Source organism: Hippocampus bargibanti, linkage group LG19, assembly GCF_051943395.1.
Source record: "Hippocampus bargibanti isolate YZ-2025 linkage group LG19, ASM5194339v1, whole genome shotgun sequence".
NCBI classification, from domain to species: Eukaryota; Metazoa; Chordata; class Actinopteri; order Syngnathiformes; family Syngnathidae; genus Hippocampus; species Hippocampus bargibanti.
The window spans coordinates 3771283-3791784 of record NC_142752.1 but is presented as its reverse complement, the minus strand read 5'-3'; the positions used below and the strand labels follow the sequence as shown (position 1 = coordinate 3791784).

At 42.3% G+C, this 20502-nt stretch overlaps 4 protein-coding genes across 4 annotated transcripts in view; 3 read left to right on the top strand and 1 right to left on the bottom strand.

Annotated features, from left to right (window-relative positions):
- The first annotated feature begins 188 nt into the window (after positions 1–188).
- lin9 (lin-9 DREAM MuvB core complex component) lies at positions 189–6407 on the top strand. Its single transcript, XM_089021924.1, has 15 exons — positions 189–245; positions 927–959; positions 1090–1181; positions 1268–1369; positions 1453–1583; positions 1700–1825; positions 1901–2058; positions 2166–2299; positions 2928–3056; positions 3143–3244; positions 3314–3394; positions 3502–3627; positions 4496–4678; positions 4745–4842; positions 5896–6407. Exons 1-15 carry the CDS (start codon positions 215–217, stop codon positions 5999–6001), a joined length of 1632 nt encoding a protein of 543 aa, XP_088878050.1. The 5' UTR covers positions 189–214; the 3' UTR covers positions 6002–6407.
- A 254-nt stretch (positions 6408–6661) lies between these two features.
- mixl1 (Mix paired-like homeobox) lies at positions 6662–10640 on the bottom strand. The gene is made up of 4 exons (XM_089021925.1): positions 9196–10640; positions 8387–8607; positions 7307–7427; positions 6662–7216 (listed from the first exon to the last, which is right to left on the bottom strand). The coding sequence occupies exons 1-4, from the start codon at positions 9281–9283 to the stop codon at positions 6699–6701; spliced, it is 948 nt and encodes a 315-aa protein (XP_088878051.1). The 5' UTR covers positions 9284–10640; the 3' UTR covers positions 6662–6698.
- A 1317-nt stretch (positions 10641–11957) lies between these two features.
- acbd3 (acyl-Coenzyme A binding domain containing 3) lies at positions 11958–17132 on the top strand. The gene is made up of 8 exons (XM_089021923.1): positions 11958–12362; positions 13509–13650; positions 13722–13862; positions 14068–14226; positions 14304–14478; positions 15436–15688; positions 16377–16667; positions 16762–17132. Exons 1-8 carry the CDS (start codon positions 12074–12076, stop codon positions 16974–16976), a joined length of 1665 nt encoding a protein of 554 aa, XP_088878049.1. The 5' UTR covers positions 11958–12073; the 3' UTR covers positions 16977–17132.
- Positions 17133–19161: 2029 nt separating this feature from the next.
- The window catches only part of nhsl1b (NHS-like 1b), a 57105-nt gene continuing 55764 nt past the window's right edge, over positions 19162–20502 (top strand). The window contains exon 1 of the mRNA XM_089022050.1: positions 19162–19642. Within this exon, the coding sequence (XP_088878176.1) occupies positions 19357–19642 (286 nt within the window). The 5' untranslated portion in view covers positions 19162–19356. The remainder of the gene's footprint in view (positions 19643–20502) is intronic.

The window sequence follows — 20502 nt, the reverse complement described above, 5'->3', positions numbered from 1 at the left end:
TACGTTGTTATAAAAACATGTCGGTTAATCCACTACTGGTTTGAACAAATAATACAATTTTAATATTTAAAGTCCGTTTATCCACACATAGTCGTGGCAAAAGCTAAAAAATAAAATAATCGTGAATTGGGCCTCGGCTCCAGACAGCGTCCCGACTCCCAACCCAGAATGCATTTTGACAACCTCTTTGAAAAAGCGGCGCGGCTCATGCAAGATGGCGGAGATGGACCAGCTGCTGGACGAGAGTAAGTTAAAAACAACATCCATTTCTACCCACTTTCGCTTCGCTATTACCCATCGCAACACATCAGATTGACTGTCTCCTTTGTTTGATTTCAAGTCTCTAAAAAAAATATTATTTCCCATAAATGTCGAGCTATCGCGAGTTTTTTACCCAGGGGTCGATCAGGCTAACACCGATTAGCATGAGAGGCTAACGAAGGCGAACAGTGGAGTTTGTCAAGTTTCCTGCACTTGCACCGAGTAAACAAATAACGTTAGCTTAGCCGCTAGTTAGCTCCCGCTAATAACAAAGGGAGCCTCCCGGGAGTGAGAACAAAACATTCACGAATAGTAAGATTAGCTTGATATGCTACTCGTGCTCGCATCAAGTTTTATTTTTGATTGTCTAAGTGTCATTAATTTCGATACACAACTTTTGCGGGCGTTCAGGAACATACCAGCAAATTATAATCGGCGTATTCTGTCCACACCCCGAAAGAATGTTTCGGTTGTCCACCCAGCTGTCCCCGTAGCGTTACCCGTGTCTGACAGCTCGATCCTCGGCGTAGGCCTCGCTGGAATCGAGCCGAGTCGAACGGTTAAAATATCAGCTATTTGCAGGCATTGTATTGTTTCAACAAAATATGAATATGTCATTGAATGCACTAGAGGTACAGTGTGTATAATTCTTATTTTTTGGTTAGGCTCCTCGGCAGAAGCACTTGTCAGTCTCAAAGGTATGTGGCTTATTTTCTGTTTGCAATCTTTTGAGTAAAATCTGGAATCAATGCATGATTAGTCTGCTGGAATATTTCCCACTAATCAATTCTGAATGACTTGCTCATTTTTCAAATGTCCTCCTCACAGAAGGTAGTTTGTCCAACACTCTGAATGAAAAGAATGCTTTCCCAAGAGCTCACAACACCAGGGGACGTCAGTCCATCCTCACCATGGAAACGGCAAGACATTTGGGATGCTGTGATAAGCGATATGACGCGAAAGATGCCGCAATCATCACCGTAAACCACCCCGTTTGCCTTCACAGACCCGTGGTTCAAAGAGGAGTCGGTACGAGGATGATCATATACCCCAGCGACCCTCGTCTAGATCACCGCGAAGGAGCCAGAGGGTTACAACCACACCACAGGTTTGGAATAAGAACAACACAGTGCAGAAAATATTTCAGAAACATCATCTGTAATGGTCAAATATTGATTTTTTTTAATGCAGAAGTTTTCCAGTGTGGTGACGCCTGACAAGAAGTCATCGCAGAGAATAGGATTGCGATTAAGAAACCTACTCAAGCTGCCCAAAGCTCACAAGTGGTGCATCTACGAATGGTTCTATTCCAATATCGACAGGTCAACTCATCACTTACTGATGAACAAAATTATCATATTTTTTTTTCTCATTCAAATTAAAAATGAATATTTGATGTCATATGATTTTTTTGTCCTTTTCTTAATTTACCTTGCAGGCCTCTTTTTGAGGGCGACAATGAGTTCTGTCTCTGTCTGAAGGAGTCTTTCCCCACCTTGAAAACCAGGAAGTTGACACGAGTGGAATGGGGGACGATTCGGAGACTGATGGGGAAACCTAGACGGTACATCAGCCACCTCTCCACATCCACCTTTTTCTTTTAGAGCCAAGAATTGTTTCTTACAATTTGCCCCCTTAGGTGCTCATTGGCGTTTTTTGCTGAGGAGCGGACGGCGTTAAGGCAAAAAAGACAAAAGATACGATTACTGCAGCACAGAAAACTGTCGGACGTGTCCATCTGCAAAGACCTTCCTGATGAAATCCCGCTTCCTCTCATCATTGGAACCAAAGTCACTGGTAACAAAAGCTTGCGCGCGTTTAAAAATGCAAATGTTTTAGCTACGGGATCCAAACGCACACATTATTTTTTTCTCCTCCGCAAAAACTGGCTAATATTTCAATAGCTCGACTGCGAGGCATCCACGACGGCTTGTTCACGGGACAGATCGATGCAGTGGACACCAACGCGGCCACTTACCGCGTGACCTTTGACCGCAATGGCCTGGGAACACACAACGTGCCTGATTATGAAGTTCTGGTATGTCACTCGTGCTTATCGTGACAGTTCACATGTGAACGCTAGGTGTGACGACCCCCATTTTAACTCATTCACCGCCAACACGATGTAGGAAAATGTGTCCACTCCAGTGCCAGGGTTTTTGTCATTTTCACTCAAATAGCAGGATCCACAGAATATTGAGTTTTATAATAATAATACATTTTATTTCAAGCGCCTTTCAAAGCTCTCAAGGACACATTACAGTCACAGACAAGCATAGATACAATAATAAATAAAATACAGTTATAAATAGATTACAATAAATAAAATACACTTATGAATAGAAACAAGAGAGAGCTACAGGACAACATAAGCATTCAATGCAGCATAAGAAACCTTAGATGCTCTCCTTTCATCAGAAAAAAATAGTTAATTCCTAAGTTATACTTGACTGTAGTTATCGGAGCTTGTCTGTACTAAATACAATATAATATTGATATAGATAGCGCTTTAACAATAGTCAAAGCTGTAACAAAGCGCTAACATTGACAAAAGAAAAAAAAAATACTAACTTATATGGGTCTGGAGTTATCTGAGCTTGAAATGGGGGCGACTGTACAAAATACACCACTTAAATGATTATTTGTTTTGTCTGTCCACCCCGCAGAGCAACGATCCCAACGAGACGATGCCCATTGCAGCCTTCGCCCAGAAACATCGGACGATGCGCTACACGCAGACCATGATGACCCCACCTCGAGGTCCCTACCCGCCCGCCACCACTCCTGTCCTTATGGTATTACCACATATCATAATAATCTAGTGATAACTTCAACTGTCCGTTAGCCGGGGGGGTAAAAACATATATGCTCCTTCTCCCAGGACCATGACCCACTCATCAACCCGTCACCATGGAGGGCCAGTCTGCCCGCTTCAGACGGAGACACCCTGGGAGGGTTTCCCGTCAAGTTCCTGGTCCAAGTGGTACGCTCAGTTGTGTATCAAAACACACACAGATATTGAATATATTAATTATTTTTTTTAAACAACCAGACACGATTGTCCAAGATCCTGATGATCAAGAAAGAACACATCAAGCACTTGAAAGAAATGAACACGGAAGCGGAGAAGATGGTACAAACGCCCCCACCCCAAATAAAAAAAAAAACAAAAACGCTATCATCATAACATGATTGGAAAAAAAAAGGTAACTCGATACTTGTGTTTGTTTTTTTTTCCAGAAATCGTACGCCTTGCCCATTGACCTAAACTTCCAAAAACGCTACGCGTCTACCGTGTTGGACCTGGAGCAGCTTAACAAGGATCTCAACAAAGTCCTACATGAAGTGCAGCAGTTCTCTTATGAGGTAAGACAAGTTAAAGGACAACCGACACGTCCGGACAAGTTGCGTCCATAATTTGTAAAATCACTTCAAATGACTTCTACTTAGCGCATTTTCGTGAAGTCTTATTTTCGGGTACATGACGATGCCCTAAGTGATGTCTCATTCGGAACGCCCCTGAGCGAGAAAGCGACTCACAATGCATTTTGGGTACTTTTTTTTTCATCTGAAAACACCTTGTTGATCGCGAAATTAGAAATTAGAAGGGAAAACTACATAAATAAAGCAATCGTTGTGTGTCACAGCCAATTGCGGTAACACGCATAAAGGTGTAAGTTTAAACAAATTCCCAGCGGCCATCTTGCTACATTGGAGTCCAGATCTTCACCGGTTTCATCGCTTGCAGACGACTGGAATTGATACGGAAGAACTTCTTTAATCGATTGCGAACATTTATGCTTTCCTCTTCAGAACTATTCGAATCATATTCATAACTGGATGAAGTAACAAGAAAGCACCTTCTCAGAATCTGAACACTCTGAATCCGTTGTTTTGATTCTGGAGCAAGGCAGTTTGTGAAGGAGTATCCTGGCGTGACGTCACAAACAAGGGGGCGGAACTTTCTGAATCTCCCCACTTTCGAGCTCATTTTGTGGCAGTTTTGGGACACTTTTTCTTGGTGTTTTGCATTTGACTAAAACTATCAGCCTGCGTGTTTTGGGTATTTTAGATGCTATAAAACGTTTTTCCGATGTCAGGAAACAAAAAAATGGTGTCGGTTGTCCTTTAAGTAAGACGTTAGCTTCTCGTGGCATCTCAGGTTGGCGGTACAAGTGCACTGCCAAACCGAACCCTTCCCTTCTTTGACCTCTGACTTTCACGTGGCATCCAGCTCTCTCCAGACCAGGGTGTGCTTCCCGCCGACCACCCCGTGGACCTTCGACGACACTGCCAAGACGAAGCCCAGCAAATGGTGAAACTCAGCGACTCCTCCAAGGACGGCCAACAGAGCGTGACCAACGCCAGCCTTACCCACCTCGTTTCTCGCCTAACGGCTCTGCTACTGCAGATCAAGGTCGGAATCCCGCAAACGCATAGTCATCTTAAACTAGCCTAAATGGGAATGTTGTTTTGTTCCCAGTGTCTGGCAGAGGGCAAAGACCTGAATTCATTTGAGTTCAGATCTCTAACGGAGTCCCTCAATGACATCAAAGCATCCATCGATCCATCCAACCTCAGGTATCTTAAACCGTCCAGATCCACTTTTCGGGATCGACTATCTTGCCTGTTTTAGATGTCTTCCTCTTCCAACACGCCTGATTTCAAGGGTTTGGATTGGATTAGCCTTTATTTGTCTCGCAGTGAAGAAATATACATTTAACAGCAGCAAAGTGATAAAAGTAAAAAAAAATAATACATTTAATTTCTAAGCGCCTTTCAAAACTCTCAAGGACACTTTACAGTCACATGATTTTTTTTTTTTTTTTTTTTTTTTACGGGTGAGTAGCGGCAGCTATTCGCGGCAGCTATTCGCGCCAGCGTTCACTCTACCCGGAAGTAACACAGCAGCAAAGTTATGAAAGGAAGAGAAAAGGAAAGAAAGGAGACAAAAAAAACTAAATAACAAATAATATGATAACACAAAGACACAGACAGTCAATCAGTAAGAGGAAAGGAAAAAAGTAGAAAAACAAAATTACAAGAGCTGCTGTAAAGTCAGCCCCTCTCGCGGCGCCATCTTGAAGTACAAAAAAACTAAACAAATAACGCGAGACAACACAAAATGCACAGTCATTCAACCTTAAGCACTTTCTGTCTCCTCTTTGTTGTATGAAGGAGTTCTAGATGAAAGAGAGCATCAAAGCATCCTTTTCACCAGTAGATCAAAGACATCATGGTGGAATGTGCACGTCTGCTACAAGCTAAAAGTTTTGAAAGGCGCTTATAAATGAAATGTATTATTGTTATTAAAAACGCGGAGCTGTAGCATCCATTGACGAAAAGAGATTGCCTCACGTAAATCCGCTTCAATTCCAAGCCGCTTTAGTTGCACATATGCATCGGCGCTCTGCACTGGCGCTCCTTTCTTCTCAACGCGGGATCCTCAAGCCCCGGCACTGTCCAGCGATGACAGTCAAAGACAGTCAAATGGCACTGACATTCCTCCCAAATCAAAAACGGTGCTGCGCAACCGCTCACTGGACTCTCCTCCTTGATGTCATGGCCAAAAAATGCTGAAAAACAATCCGTATCCGTTCCACAACAACTCAATGTTTGGTGTTGTCCTTGCAGTTGCTTCCAGAACAACGTGGAGATCCACGTGGCGCACATCCAGAGCGGCCTGAGCCAACTAGGTAACCTGCATGCGTTTTCGGCCAACAACACCAACGCGGTTTGAGAAGCCGATCTCCGCAGGAACAAACACGACGAGCACACGGCGAGTAATTTTTAACAGTTTTATCCGACGGAAGGAAACGTTTGTGGCGCTCATATGACAAAAATCTCCATGTTGTTCATCCGCTCCTCATGCTAAAATTGGATTCTTAGTTATGTATTTATTTATTTCAGAAAAGGCGTTCTTGCCCATTTCCGCTTCATTCAGCGTGTTTTATAAAATTGTAGATAGTTGTACAATATCTATGAAATTATTCCTACTGTTGTTTTTTTTCTGTGCACTCAAAAGAGACTTATTATATTTTTTTAAAGGATAATTCTTCAGCAGGGAGTTAAAAAAAAACGCCTTTTAATCCCCTGAGGAATAAAACAAAACAAAAAACACCTCATCGTTGCATTTCCGCATTTGTTATGCTAATTGTTCGATATGAAAACGTCCTGTATATACTTATTTGTCTTTTTCATATTAAACAGAAGATGATTTTCAGCAAAAACATTGAATTCAAGAGGAAACCGTTTTATTACAATATTTCAATAAATAGAAGATATCGCAGAGTTGACAGATTTACAGTTGACGGGTTATTCAATATCAACCCAGCACAATTTTGTAACTTTTTGATGATCAAATCAGTTTTTATTTTGGTTTATGTACAGACTATGTACGGCAAAGCATATCAATGGTGTAGTCATGAAAGGCCACATTAGATAAAACCACCAAATCCAACCATGGCCTCCCCCTCCCAATCTGAGTCCGAATCTGAAAAATCCGGCATATCAGCACCGTGGACTGGCGAAAATCCGTCGAAAATCTTCCCCCCCGCCCTCACGTGCGAGTATTGCATGGGACCGCCGGCTTCTTTGGGTGATGACCTGCTGAAGTTATTCTGCACGGGAATGGGCGGGATCACCACCTTCATCTCGGGCCCGATGGTCTTATTGGGTGGGAAGTTGTCGTACTCCACTAGGACTTTTGGATCGTTGCTCATGTCATCTTTGGAAGGGTAGATGAGGACGTTATTGGCCGGGATGTCCATATCGACCCCGCGCCGTTGCAACTGCTCGGCTTTCCCTCGCCTTGTGTCTTTTTCATAAAGACAGGAAGCTAGAAAATGGTCGCCGGAGGCCTTGGCCCTATGGGGTTCCTCTACCAAGGTTCTGTAGGTGTCTTGTAGTCCAAAAGAAGTCTTGTGAGCTTGGGTACTGTGGGCACTGTCATAAACTGAAAAAAAAAAAAAAAACAATTATGATGAGCGCAATAATTATCACAATCCAAGGGGAAGATGATGCTAGTTTTTCTGCAGGTTCTTACGTTTGTCTTGGTTCACCCTGTTGGGGAGCTGATGAAAAGATGGAAGTGGATTTGGAGCTTTCACGGGCACAGAGGAGCTCACTTGGCGACGGGATTTGGCTCTCCGGTTCTGGAACCACACCTGAAATTCAAAAGCAAAAAATAGATCACTTAAAGGACAACCGACACCATTTTTTTTGTTTCCTAACTGACATCAGAAAAACGTTTTATAGCATCTAAAATACCCCAAACACGCAGGCTGATATTTTTAGTCAAATGTAAAACACCAATCAAAATGAGTTCGTGTCCCAAAACAACTTCAAAATGACACCAGAAATTGCGAGTTTCAGAAGGTCCCGCCCTTTTGTTCGTGACGTCACGTCAGGACGTCTTCGCCTTGCTTTAGATTCAAAACAATGCCTTCAGATTCGGAGAAGATGCTTTCTTGTTACTCATCCAGTTATGAATATGATTCAAATAGTTCTGAAGAGGAAAGCATAAATGTTTGCAATCAGTTAAAGAAGTACTTGCGTATCAATTCAAGCCATCAGGACTCCAATGTAGCGTCCCAGAAAATGCACAAGATGGCGCCCAAGCACCGTTGGAAATGGGCTGATTTGTCTGCTGGGAATTTGTGTCAACTAGTATCAAATAGTAGTCTTGGTGCAACACACAATGACTCACAATCGCGTTATTTACGTGTTTTCCTTCAAATTTTGCCATCAACACGAAGTTTTCAGACCAAACAAAGTACCCAAAATGCATTGTGTGTCGCTTTCTTGGTCAGGAGCGTTCCAGACGTGACATCACGTCAGGCATCGTCATCAACTTGAAAACAAGACTTCCTGAATATTCAGCGCGAGTCTTAAAACGTAAAATATGCCGTGGAATCTTTGTAAAATACGCTCAGTAGAAGTCATTGCACAAATTATGGACACAACTTGTCCGGAGGCGTCGGTTGTCCTTTAAGAAATTTGAATCTGTTCCACATATGACATAAACAGACTGACGGCCGCTACCGTGAAATTTAGCGATAAACGTTCTCCATGTTTTTGCAATCAAAAAACATCAAGTCGTGCGTACCCTCACATTTGAACCTACCTGAATTCTGGACTCGGGCAGACCAGTAAGCGCTTCAAGCCGTTCCCTCAGGTAGATATCCGGATACTTAGTGTCAGAGTACACCTTCTCCAGTACCTCAATCTGCTGCTGGGTGAAGTTAGTTCTCTTCCTGCGATGGGTCAGTATGGCCACACATTTGTCCACCCGCGGAACGGAGGATGTTGTGGCCAAATAGTTGGTTACGTCACCACCCCGAAAATCTGAAGGGAGACATTTAAGGTTGATATCAATGTGTTGTTGCGCTTGTAATTTAAATATATTATACAGTTAACCAAAGCTGAAGTTATGTGGTTGTTTAAAATGCAGAAGCTTTTTTAATTGAGTGAATGATAGAAAAAAAACCTGATGTCCATAAAATTCACAAGTACGGTAGCGATTGCTCGGATATTTTTTGCGACCTTGAAGTGAGCATGAATACAGCTGTTCATGAATGGTGGCGATAATTCATCGTAGCTTTTTGACATTCAGTGATATTTAGCTTTTTTCCCTTCTTTTTGAGTTCACCAGCACAATCTATTGTTTGCTTTTAAAACGTTGACTGGCAACGCCAAACAAAAAAAAAGTCATTTCAAGTGATTGCACGTATGTCGAAAAACCCAAGTCGCATATCAAAGCACCACCAATTTAGTCAACGAATAAAATGTACTTGTTAAGAGGACGAAGATGAATACATAAATGGGGGAAAACTCAAAGTAGATTAATCCCTCACCCCCACTCCCAAAAAAAGCAACAATCGATCTTGCAAGCATTGTTTAAACGAGTCTCGTGGAGGTTTTGAGGCACCTTACCAGGGTTACCCATCTGAAGGCTTCCTTCGTGGTATAACTGCAAGTGGTTGAGGTCCCCGACGGGCAGGTTTCCGTGGATAGCCGACATCGTTTTCTCGCCGTCGTCACGTCCCAACCCGAAACAAAAAATAATAAAGTGAGGTCGGAAGACACCCGCTCGGAGTTAAATCTCCGGGCGGATCAAAGGTGTGACGTGTAAAGTGTGAACTAGGCGGCCATCGATGCTCGGCAGCCCCCGCTATGCGACAACTTCAGACGTCTGCGGCCCTCCGGAGGTGTGAAGCTCCGGAGGGCCGCCGCGAGTCTCTTCTTAAAAGGAAAAAAAAGAAGAGAGATTTTAATAGCATGAGCGCGTTCAATACACATCGGCAGAGAAAACATTTATCCGCTTTGGCATGGGACGAGCCATTAATGGACCTGTCACCTTCAAAGACCGTCGGAAACTACCCCTTTCCTCTCTGCCGTCACAAGGTCCAAACTTTGGCTTGTCCCTGCTTTCATTGGCGAGAAAGAGGAGAAAACCTTTTAAAAATAAAGTAGAATAGCAAGAATGATGTCCAAGTTTAGCAAAAGAAAAAAAGAAACATGCCTTTTAAAAATAAATGTTATAGCACTATACATGGATCAACATTTTCATAATTTCAACCGTTTTTATACAGCAATAAAATCATACATTTACGAGAATGCTGTTTTGCAGCAATGCAACTCGAATATGAAAGCAACTAAATTACAATTTTACACAATCACTAATATTTACACACTAATTAAATCACGTCGCATGACACACAATTTGAAATGTTATGAGGGTATAAAATATATAACTGTGAAAGTAGAAAATGGATGAAAGTAGAAAATGGATATATTCAATTTTTTTAAATCAACAGCGTCACTATTTTAGAAAATAGAAAGAAAAATGAAAGAAGAAAAATGCTTTCAATATATTTATATCAAATGATTGCAAGACATTTGCTTGCATTTTAAGATAATGTATCCGTATAAAGTGTCTTTATCTAGCTAGCTATCAACATTGACTTTCATGTACGACACAAATGCACCCTGAAAACCAATACTATAGTTTAGTTACCATTATACTGGCCAAAACTATCATGGCCCGTCACCTCTTATTTACCTCTCTTAAACCTATGCAAATGCATGCACAATCGTTCCAAAATGTCCAACACAGATCTGCTTAAATAATGCTGCACTTATTATTAATCTAGTTAACATCAATTTAAATGACGAGGATTTTCTTGTGTCGCACTCCGTCCTTTGAACTTGGCTGCACGAAGGAAGTGATTCACCCTCAGTGACAACAAAGTGTGTCACAATACACAAAGACAAGTTCCAAAGTGTTCTACGGTGCTTGACACCTGAATGGCCTCATTAAATCTTTGCAAGGATCATGTCCAGAGGTGAGGTCACACCAACTTCTTCCTGTCTACTTGACCCCCCCCCCCCCCCCCCCCCCCGCAATCCCCCCCCCAAAAAAAAAAAAAAAAAAAACTTAAAATAGAATCATCTTGTAACTTTAAAGCAAAAATAATTCAAACACATATCAGATTACATATTTATGGATTTGAATTTGCGTCTTCATCTATGTACACATTTATAATATCAAGCAATGAGATTGAATAGTCTTTCCACACTTGTGTATGTGGCAAAAATATGAATAAACAGCCTCTATGCATTGGAAAATGACATAAATACCAGGATATGCAGAAGTGAACAACAGCAATAATAGTCACCAATGTAGAATGACATATAGTACCAGGCCATAAATTAATATGTATCCTAAAGATGGTACATGTATCAATATATTGTCTTGAAATTACCATTGGAGCATAAACTAAACACAACAACATAAAACATGACAGATTGACAGGAATATATCTATAAATGTTACACTCCAGCACTGCCGGTCTTAAGACTGAGGTGCCATCGGCCATCTAATGATCAAATATACAAAGACCGCTGGACTGTTAACATATCACCGCAGAGTGGGGGATCATTTACCCGTCTGTCTGTTAAATGTATAATGGTCAGTTGAAGAAGACGAAACAAATAGAAAAGTAATGTGTCCTTATAGGTGTCAAACAGACGGCCAGTATATATCCCCAAAGTCTTTTCCCCCTATGTTTGATATTTGACAGCACACCCATTTCAATTCCTTTTTAATCTGCCTAAAATTCACTTAACACAAAATCAATTTCTTAAAAAAATATGTTTTGGGATGAATATGAAAATCATAGCGAGTGTATGCTGAATACAATGTATGATCAATATGTAAACATGTCCCATCTAAAATAAATCTGCGACATATTACAATAAAATGCGTTACAGGATTAATAAAATGTATGTCTGCAATAAATACAAAATGTAACCCCAAGGAGGAGCAAATAATTTCCAATGCCAATGAAGTGCACTTAAACGGACAACTCAATACACAGGTCACTCCAGTGGATAAAAGTACTTGAGAAATATTCAAATAATTCTCATCATAAACCATATTCTGCAAATGTTGAAATGTATTTTTTAATTCGGCATTCTCTGTTCCTTTAGATAACATCTAAAATGTTTCGAATACTGAGCATCATGTTACTCAGCATAGATTGAACATAAATACCACACACACTTAGCTTTATTTACAATGGATTTCAATTGCTACATTAACAAACGTTCAAAGTCTAAATTCTTCAATGAACTTCAAAAGTATGTTTGTATTTGTATTTTATTTGACAATGAAGATAATGTTCACTCATTAAAAACTCTATTTGGACTCTTCAAATAATACATATATTTACAAAATATCAGATCCTTTACCGGAAGTACGTCAAGCTAAACGGAAGTAGGTACGTGGCCGCTTCAGCTGACAGTCTGCATGATGGCCACCGAGGTTCACAGCGGCTACCTCGATAGCGCTTCTTCCAGCCGTCTCGAAGTCTCCATTGACGGCCTAACTCTCAGCCCGGACTCGGAGGTCGAGCAGGGCCAGCCGGAGGAGCCGCCATCGCGACCGGACACGGCCGCGGAGCCCGACGTCCAAACACCGGCCACCATTGAGGCTAACAACGACGACGGCGATGGGGAGTCTGACAAATCGTCCGTCGAGACCAAATGGGGCTTTCCTCTTCAAGAGCTCTATGGAATGGCCTTAAAGTTCTTTAAGGGTATGCCGGGTGATCGTTTTGAATTCCCAAGCGTGTTTAAAACTTCGCATGTGTAGACTTCCGAGTAAGCTGCGTGAAGCTAGCCGCGGCTAGGCTAATTGTCACCTTTCGCGGGCGACCGCAGTGACGTTAGCATATCGCTTGCACTTAGCAACGACAAGGTACAATAAGCAGAGTGCTTCCACCTTTGTCACTGTTTATTTTTTTTGTGTGGCTTTCCCATTTGGTGAAGGTCACTCCCATTCTGTTACTGTCACTCGTAAACACGCCCCACATATTCAGCTGTTCAAATGAATCAATACAAGCTAAAGCTACCTATTTCCGGTTAGCAAATGATTGCGTTCGATTTCAATTATTAATAGTAGGCAGAACACGTAAACGAGATACAGGAAGTTGTGCCCGTTCTAACTTTAAAAGAGCCGCTGACAAAAATCAGTTTGACACCCCCTCGGTGGGTGTTTATTGAAGATTTGGATTTGGGTGTGAGACAGATTGTGCAATTCTGTAATACCGTACAATAGCTATCTAGCTGGCTAGCTAGTGGCTATCTATTGGCTTGCTAGCTAGCTTTCTATCTATTTGTCCTATTTGAGTTGCTTCTGGGTTGAGTGAACGCTGGCGTGTGTGGCTACTGCTGCTCACCCCCAGAAAAACTTATCCTGTGACTGAAATGACCTTGAGAGTTTTGAGAGTTACAAAAGCATACCATAAAATTAGTTATTTGGGGACAAGCAATGCATGGAGGTAACAAATGACTGTCGTATTGTAATATTTTGCCACATTTTATACCCCCAGAAAAACAATAGTGAAGCGTCTATTTCTGCCAGAACTATGAGTGGCGTCAACTAAAACGGAGCGTTTGAGGAACTGTGCAAAAATGGCACACAACTTTTACTATCCTGTCGTCTTGTGTCGCTGAAAAGCAAAACAAAATATTCACGACTTGGGGTGTGGCTGTTATTTTCTTGTTTAACAGGTAACAGCAACACACTCAAGAAGGACCAATTGAGACTTTAATTTGAGTGAATGCATTTAGAATTGATGATCAGTAGTCATTTGCATAGCGAGGCTATGCGAAAATGTCAATAATCGTATGTATTTACTTTCCAATTTCTTATGCAAACATATCCCATTGTTCTGACATAGATAAGGATGGCAAAGCCTTCCACCCGACCTATGAGGAGAAGCTACGGTTGGTGGCGCTGCACAAACAAGTGCTGCTGGGCCCTTACAACCCCGACGCGTCCCCCGAGGTGGGCTTTTTTGATGTGCTGGGCAACGACCGAAGGTAAACGACCGTATGACACTTTCCTCTGAAACTATTCTTCAAAAAAACACGTTTTGGCTGTTTACATGCAGAAAGGAATGGGCCTCCCTTGGAAATATGGAAAAGGAGGAGGCCATGGTAGAGTTTGTGCGGCTGCTTAACAAGTGTTGTAACCTGTTTGCGCCGTATGCTACATCACATAAAATCGAGAGGGAGGAGCAAGACAGAAAAAGGTCAGTTTTTGCTTTGAATCGATGTTACACACTTTGCGAGGTTCTCCAAACATCCCTCCATCCATTTTCCCCCCAATCGTTTTATCCTCCAAATAATATGCAAAGTGTTTGTTTACAATTGGAAAGCGCTTGCGACGCCATCTTGTAAATGTCTATTGGGAATTTGGATCTTTCCGCGATCGATGCTAATTTTCTTTCTCTCCAGGAGAGAGGAAGAGGAGCGTCAGCGGCGAGAGGAGGAGGAGCGGGAACGGCAGAGGCAGGAAGAAGAGAGACGCAGGCTGGAAGAAGAAGAGAGGCAGCGGCGGGAGGAAGAGGAAAGGAGGCAGGCGGAGGAAGAGAGGCTACGGGTAGAGCAGCAAAAGTATGCGACAAATCGCCGTCTTCTCTCTCGCGTCCCCTTTCGACGTCCTAAACGCATCGGTGCCCTCCGCTTCGCAGGCAGCAGATAATGGCCGCCTTGAACGCCCAGACGGCGGTGCAGTTCCAGCAGTATGCTGCCCAGCAGTACCCCAACAGCCCCGAGCAGCAGATGGGCCTCATCCGTCAGCTCCAGGAGCAGCACTACCAGCAGTATATGCAGCAGCTCTACCAGGTCCAGCTGGCCCAACAGCAGGTCGGCCCCATTCACTGACAACCGTCCGTCCATCCATCTATCCATAAATCCATCCATCCGAATACATTCATCCGTGGATCCATCCATAAAGCCGTCCATCCAAATGTGTCCATCCAAATCCATCCATCCATCCATCCATCCATCCATCCATCCATCTGTCCATCCAAATTGATTCATCCATTCATCCATCCAAAGTAATCTTTATCATCTATCAGTCCGTCCATCCATCCATGCAGCCATCCAATCATCCATCCATAAATCAATCCATCCAAATCCATCCATCCAAATTGATTTTCATCCGTCCATCCATCCATCCAAATCCGTCCGTCCAAATCAATCTATCATCCATACAAAGTGATCTTTATCCGTCTATCCATCCATCCTTAAATCCATCCATCAAAATACATCCATCAATCCATCCATTCATCCATCCATCCATCCATCCATAAATCCATTCATCCAGCATCCATCCAAAGTGATCTTCATCCAGCTATCCATAAATCAAAATCCATCCATCCATCCATCCATCCATAAATCCATCCATCTAAATCCATCTATCATCCATGCAAAGTGATCTTCATCCGTCTATCCATAAATCAAAATCCATCCATCTATCCATCCATTCATGCATCCATCCATAAATCCATCCATCTAAATCCATCTATCATCCATGCAAAGTGATCTTCATCCGTCTGTCCATCCATCCATAAATCCATCCAAATCCATCCGTCCGTCCATCCATCCATCCATCCATCCATCCATATCTATCCATCCATCCATCCAAAGTGATCTTTTATCATCCGTCCATCCACCCATCACCCACATTTCTGATTTTAGGTCCTGGAATCTCAAAACTGGATGGATGCGTGTATTTAAACAACAGTCATTGCTTAAAATCTGTGCTTAAAAGTGTTTTCTAGCAGCATGTTGGGTTCATCCGCTTCACTCTAATTGCAGGCGGCCTTACAGAAGCAGCAGCAGCAACAGCACGTCGACTCCATGGCGCACGGCCACACGGAGGCCGACGGTTGTTGCGGCGGCGAGCACCCCGTCGGCTTGTCAGCGGGAGCCTTGTATGGCGCAGCGGCTCTGCCGCCATCGAATCAGAACATGCCCACCGTCAATGGCGGCGACGTTTACGTGGATAACACGGGGCGGGCACTTGAGCCCGAAACGGCGGAAGAAGTGTCGGAGAACGGGCCGCTATTTGGTGAGTTGTAATACAAATATCTAATATCACGTAACTGAATATTATGTAAGCCACCGCGTAAAGTACTTTGCATACCGTTACAAAGTATGTCGGTCGTGACATTCAGTATTACGGCAATTTGTTGACTGAGCATCCAGGCCACTTTCTGTCACACTAGCTTCCATTTTGGGTTATATAGCTAGTTATATATTAGCTCTATAGCTATCTAGTTATCTATTTATTAGCTAAATAGCTATCTAGCTAATTTGTAACAGAAAATAAGGAAACAGATTTCATCCTCTGTCATGGTATTTTGTGAACGGCCAATTCCGCATGTGGTCGGGGATAATGCGTATTAGCTATCTATTGGGTAGCTGGCTAGTTAGCTGGCTATCTATTAGCTGTCTAATGGCTATCTATTAGCTGTGTGTCTGTCTGTCTGGCTATCTATTAGCTATCTATCCAGCTGGCTGGCTGTCTATTAGCTATCTATCTATTAGCTAGCTAGCTTTCTATCCATTTGAGTTACTTACAGGTTGACTTACGCTGCTCACCCACAGAAAAACGTATTCTGTGCCTGTAAAATGACCTTGAGAGTTTTGAAAGGCGCTTATAAATGAAATGTATTGTTATTATTATATATCACAAAAGCCTCAATGAAACATGTTATAGTAAATATAGTTCGTCATCTGACCAAAACAAAAAACAGCAGCCGACTCTCCACCCGTCATCGCCGCTCCCTCCATGTGGACGCGGCCGCAAATCAAAGACTTCAAAGAGAAGATCCGGCACGACGCCGATCTGGTGATCACGGTCGGGCGCGGCGAAGTGGTGACGGTGCGCGTGCCCACCAACGAAGAGGGTTCTTATCTCTTCTGGGAGTTCGCCACGGACTATTATGACATCGGCTTCGGGGTCTTTTTCGAATGGACGGACGCCGCGTCATCCTCCGTCAGCGTGCATGTGTCCGAGTCGAGCGACGAGGATGACGACGAAGAAGGTGAGGAGGTCACGCAAATGTCAAATTCATCTCCAACAGTGCGATTTTTTTTTTTTTTCCCTATAAGTGATCCTTATCTCTGCGCTACTCACAGGTGAGCCGGCGAGCGAGGAGGAGAAGGCCAAGAAAGAGGCCAGCAAGCCTCAGGTAGATGAGATAGTGCCGGTGTACCGGCGAGACTGTCACGAGGAAGTATACGCCGGCAGCCACCAGTACCCCGGCCGCGGCGTCTACCTGCTCAAATTCGACAACTCTTACTCGTTGTGGCGCTCCAAGAGTGTTTACTACAGAGTCTACTACACCAGATAAGCCTGAAGACAAATATGGGGGCTTGGGTATGATTTGAGGAGTGTATGTGATATTCTTATATACACCTACACGTAAATATATATATGAGGTTATGTGTCCTATCGGGGGAGCCGATATATTCTGAAATCACCTCCAGGGGGGGGGGGGGCAAATGAACACACCCGGACCCCTGTTGTGTTTGTTTCATGAGTGGGACCAATGAATGGGATTATTTATGTCCCCTACATGGAAAACAAGTTTCTATTCCGATCATATTTCCCAAACATTTGGGATACACTTGCTGTTGAACATTTTTTTTTTTTTTTTTGGGGGGGGGGGGGGGGGTCCACTTGTTACAATTTATGAAGGAAGAAACACCCAAGTAGTCCACTGTCCGCAACAAATGGCCTACAGAATATCACTAAGTATATAAAACGGGATTTAAATTTTTCTTCCAACTACAAATAAATGCAGCAAGTTTATTATTTTAGTGACCGCCTTATATTATTTTTTTAATTCCAACTCACGTCATTGTTTTTCTCCTTTTTTTTCGGTGTGCAATTATGTTCTCCCCACTTCCCGAGTTTGTCATTTTTTCACTCACTTACGCCTTTGTAATGTAAATAATTCTATGAATAAGTTTATGTAAAGGAGGGTTTTAGACAAGGTCTGAGGTTTCTGAAAATTCAATGCACTGTTGGAAATAGAGCGACTAAAATACACTTTATACATTTTACCCCACCTGAATGAACGTTTAAAAATGGAACAAAAACAATAAAGGTATATATCTTTACCAGACTGATAACAGGGCAGAAATGGGAGATAATTTCTTTTGATTTTGTATTGTTTGGGTCTTTATGATTTTGGAAACATCTTTTTTTTTTTTTTTTTTTTTTTTTGGGGGGGGGGGGGGCATATATTCAATCTTGATTAAAATTATGTTAATCTCTTGGATTGGAGCGGTTTATTCATTTATTCCTTATTTGTATATCTTTTATCGTAACCTAAAACAAAAACTAGAAAAACTTCAAATGTTGTCATAAACTCCATCGAGAAAGATAGCTAGCAGGTGCCAAGAAGGTACCGTTTAAAATGTCTGTAAATTTATTTATCGTAATTATTTATCGCTCCTAATAGTTGTTAAAAGTACAATACCAGTCTCCAAATGTTCAACGGTTAAGTTTAATTATGTGTGACGTTTCACGTCTTTCATCTATGACCTCGAACGTTTTAGATTAGCCCAGCTGCTTCACTGGACACACGACGTATACAACGTGACACCGCCAGGTAAGTATTAAATTGTCTCTATGGTGAAAATATTATTTTTATAAATCATTTACAAGTGCGTATTTTAATTTATATTGATGTTTTGAATGTAGTATTTTTTACTGAGGGGATATGGCTTCAATTTTTGCTCTTGGCTCGAAAGTGCCTGAAAGAAACGCCTTTGCATTTAAAGGCACGGATTATCATTTTTTAATCTATAAACGACGTTAAATGTAAAATATTCGTGAAGTTTAGTGCTTTTTTTCTGCAGAATAACGTTTCTCGTGCATTCGTTTTATATTTTTCATAAAATAATGTGATTTTTAACGAATAATTCCACTTTACGACTTGCAACTATAATAATTTAGCGAAAAAAAACGCCTTAGTATTGCTAATGGAGTCCCCTTACAAATTAATATATTTAATGCTGTTTTCCACATAACGTCCAATTGAAATCCTAAATCTAGCTCGTTTTTTTTATATTCTTCATAAACCCAACTTCTGTGGGTTTATATGTGTGCATGTGTTCGTATAAATACCTCACGTTGGATGAATAAAGAAGTCATACCTGTCAATGTATGTTTTCCCCGCATTTTATACGTTTTTTAATCATTTCAAATAATGTACGGCGTACTACAACTTTTATACGGGGGGGATTGTGAACCATTTTGGCTCAAATCCAGTTCGTCTTAACTGCCGGTAGCCAATGTAAAGCAACTGATGTAAACGTTTTGGTTGCAACGTGGGTCAAGTCCATTCGAGTGCGTTAATACCAGTTCTGGTTTTCCCAACATCTTTTATTCCTCTTTGCTGGCAGGTAAACTTTACTTTTGTCCCGACTCCGGTTCCAGCGTCCTTACAGGTGGTTGGTAGTTTCTCCGGGTTTTTCTCCACCCTCCCAGCCTCCCCTTCTCTTACTTTCTCTCTGTGTGTGTGTTTTTCTCCTTTCTGCCTTGCAGCCTGTCCTCCACACGGCTTGCATTTGAATTTGAAAAGACCAGTCCAGCTGCACGGACATGGCGGGATTGGAGGATTACGTTCAAATAGTGATCGCCACATCGCGCATCGTGCATTTATAGTCTTTATAAAGACAAAAAGATACTTTTTAAAAAGTGCGCTGTGAGATCCTTTGACGATGCCTTTCCAACAGAGGACCGTCGAGCCGCAACGCGTGAGCAGGTTGCCGGCCAGGGGCAAAGCGAGGAAAGCGGCGCCCTTCACGTCACTGGGCGAGGTGAACTGTCACACGCTGACCAACATCATCCACCAACTTGCCGATCTCTCACGCCTGGCCGCCGACGTCTTCCTGGGGATCGAGTTGGAGGCGGCCTCCGTATCCCGAAGGTCGTGCCGGGTCCAGGGACGCCTGCGCGCAATGCACGCCCGAGTCAGCCTCCTGCAGGCCAAGAAAGTCCCAGTCCGTAAGTTTTGCCTCGTCCCGGGTCAAATCCTGGAAACGTGTCACGTGCATTGTAAGACAATAATTTAGTCACTGACCGTGCTTAAATGAAAGAAAAGAGGAAAAATAGACGTCAGTTATCAATAGAAATGATTTGATGTATACTCTGTAACAAATCATGATCACGACACTTGCTCACTTCTAACTGATGAAGAAAAGAATCTGGAGAGTGCAGTTTTAGTTTTCAAAAATGCTACAACATTGACATAAGTCAAACTCTGAAAAAAATGTTCATGCATGCTTTTTCTACTGTAAAAAAAAAATGACAATTTAACTTCCCAAATTTAAAAACACATACTGCTGAAACATCAGTAACTTTCTGCATTCTAGACACAATAACCGCACTTAGATTTAAAGTCCAACGAACGTGATGCGATAAAGTTGACATACAGTAAAAAAAAAAAAAAACTTGCTGCTTTTTTCCTGCACAACTACATTCACATACATATATTCAGACCCACTAACGGTTCCCAGCCCCCCCCCCCCATCCCCCATATTGGGACCCCTTGCTTTGTAAAATCATCCTTCTTTTCTATCAGCCTCACATTGTGCAGAGTTAGGAGAAACTTCAATGGACCACATTCCAACTTGTGTGCCAGCTACGGTTTCCCCCTCTGCAAAACATTCACGCTGTTCAAAGATCACAAAGCTCCGTTTTGAATGACATGGTCAAGCGAGGTATTCATGTCACAATGTTTATTATTGCTGGAGTGTAGAACTGCAATAGCTGAGCGCTTGCATGTTAATTTTTTTTGTTGTTGTTCCCACAACTAATAATAATAGTCTGTTGGCATCTTAAAGCTTTTATACACTGTACGGACC

What these genes read in the sequence shown, in the direction of transcription:
- lin9 (XM_089021924.1), top strand. Translation starts at nt 215, where the DNA reads ATGGCGGAGATGGACCAGCTGCTGGACGAGA. An exon ending in CCACCACTCCTGTCCTTATG is followed by an intron (nt 3,057 to 3,142) that starts GTATTACCACAT and finishes TCCTTCTCCCAG; the next exon opens with GACCATGACCCACTCATCAA. An exon ending in CTCTGCTACTGCAGATCAAG is followed by an intron (nt 4,679 to 4,744) that starts GTCGGAATCCCG and finishes TTTTGTTCCCAG; the next exon opens with TGTCTGGCAGAGGGCAAAGA.
- mixl1 (XM_089021925.1), bottom strand. Translation starts at nt 9,283, where the DNA reads ATGTCGGCTATCCACGGAAACCTGCCCGTCGGGGACCTCAACCACTTG. An exon ending in CCTTCAGATGGGTAACCCTG is followed by an intron (nt 8,608 to 9,195) that starts GTAAGGTGCCTC and finishes GTCTCCCTTCAG; the next exon opens with ATTTTCGGGGTGGTGACGTA. An exon ending in CAGGGTGAACCAAGACAAAC is followed by an intron (nt 7,217 to 7,306) that starts GTAAGAACCTGC and finishes TTTTTTTTTCAG; the next exon opens with TTTATGACAGTGCCCACAGT.
- acbd3 (XM_089021923.1), top strand. Translation starts at nt 12,074, where the DNA reads ATGATGGCCACCGAGGTTCACAGCGGCTACCTCGATAGCGCTTCTTCC. An exon ending in GGAGAACGGGCCGCTATTTG is followed by an intron (nt 15,689 to 16,376) that starts GTGAGTTGTAAT and finishes AACAAAAAACAG; the next exon opens with CAGCCGACTCTCCACCCGTC. An exon ending in CGAGGATGACGACGAAGAAG is followed by an intron (nt 16,668 to 16,761) that starts GTGAGGAGGTCA and finishes CGCTACTCACAG; the next exon opens with GTGAGCCGGCGAGCGAGGAG.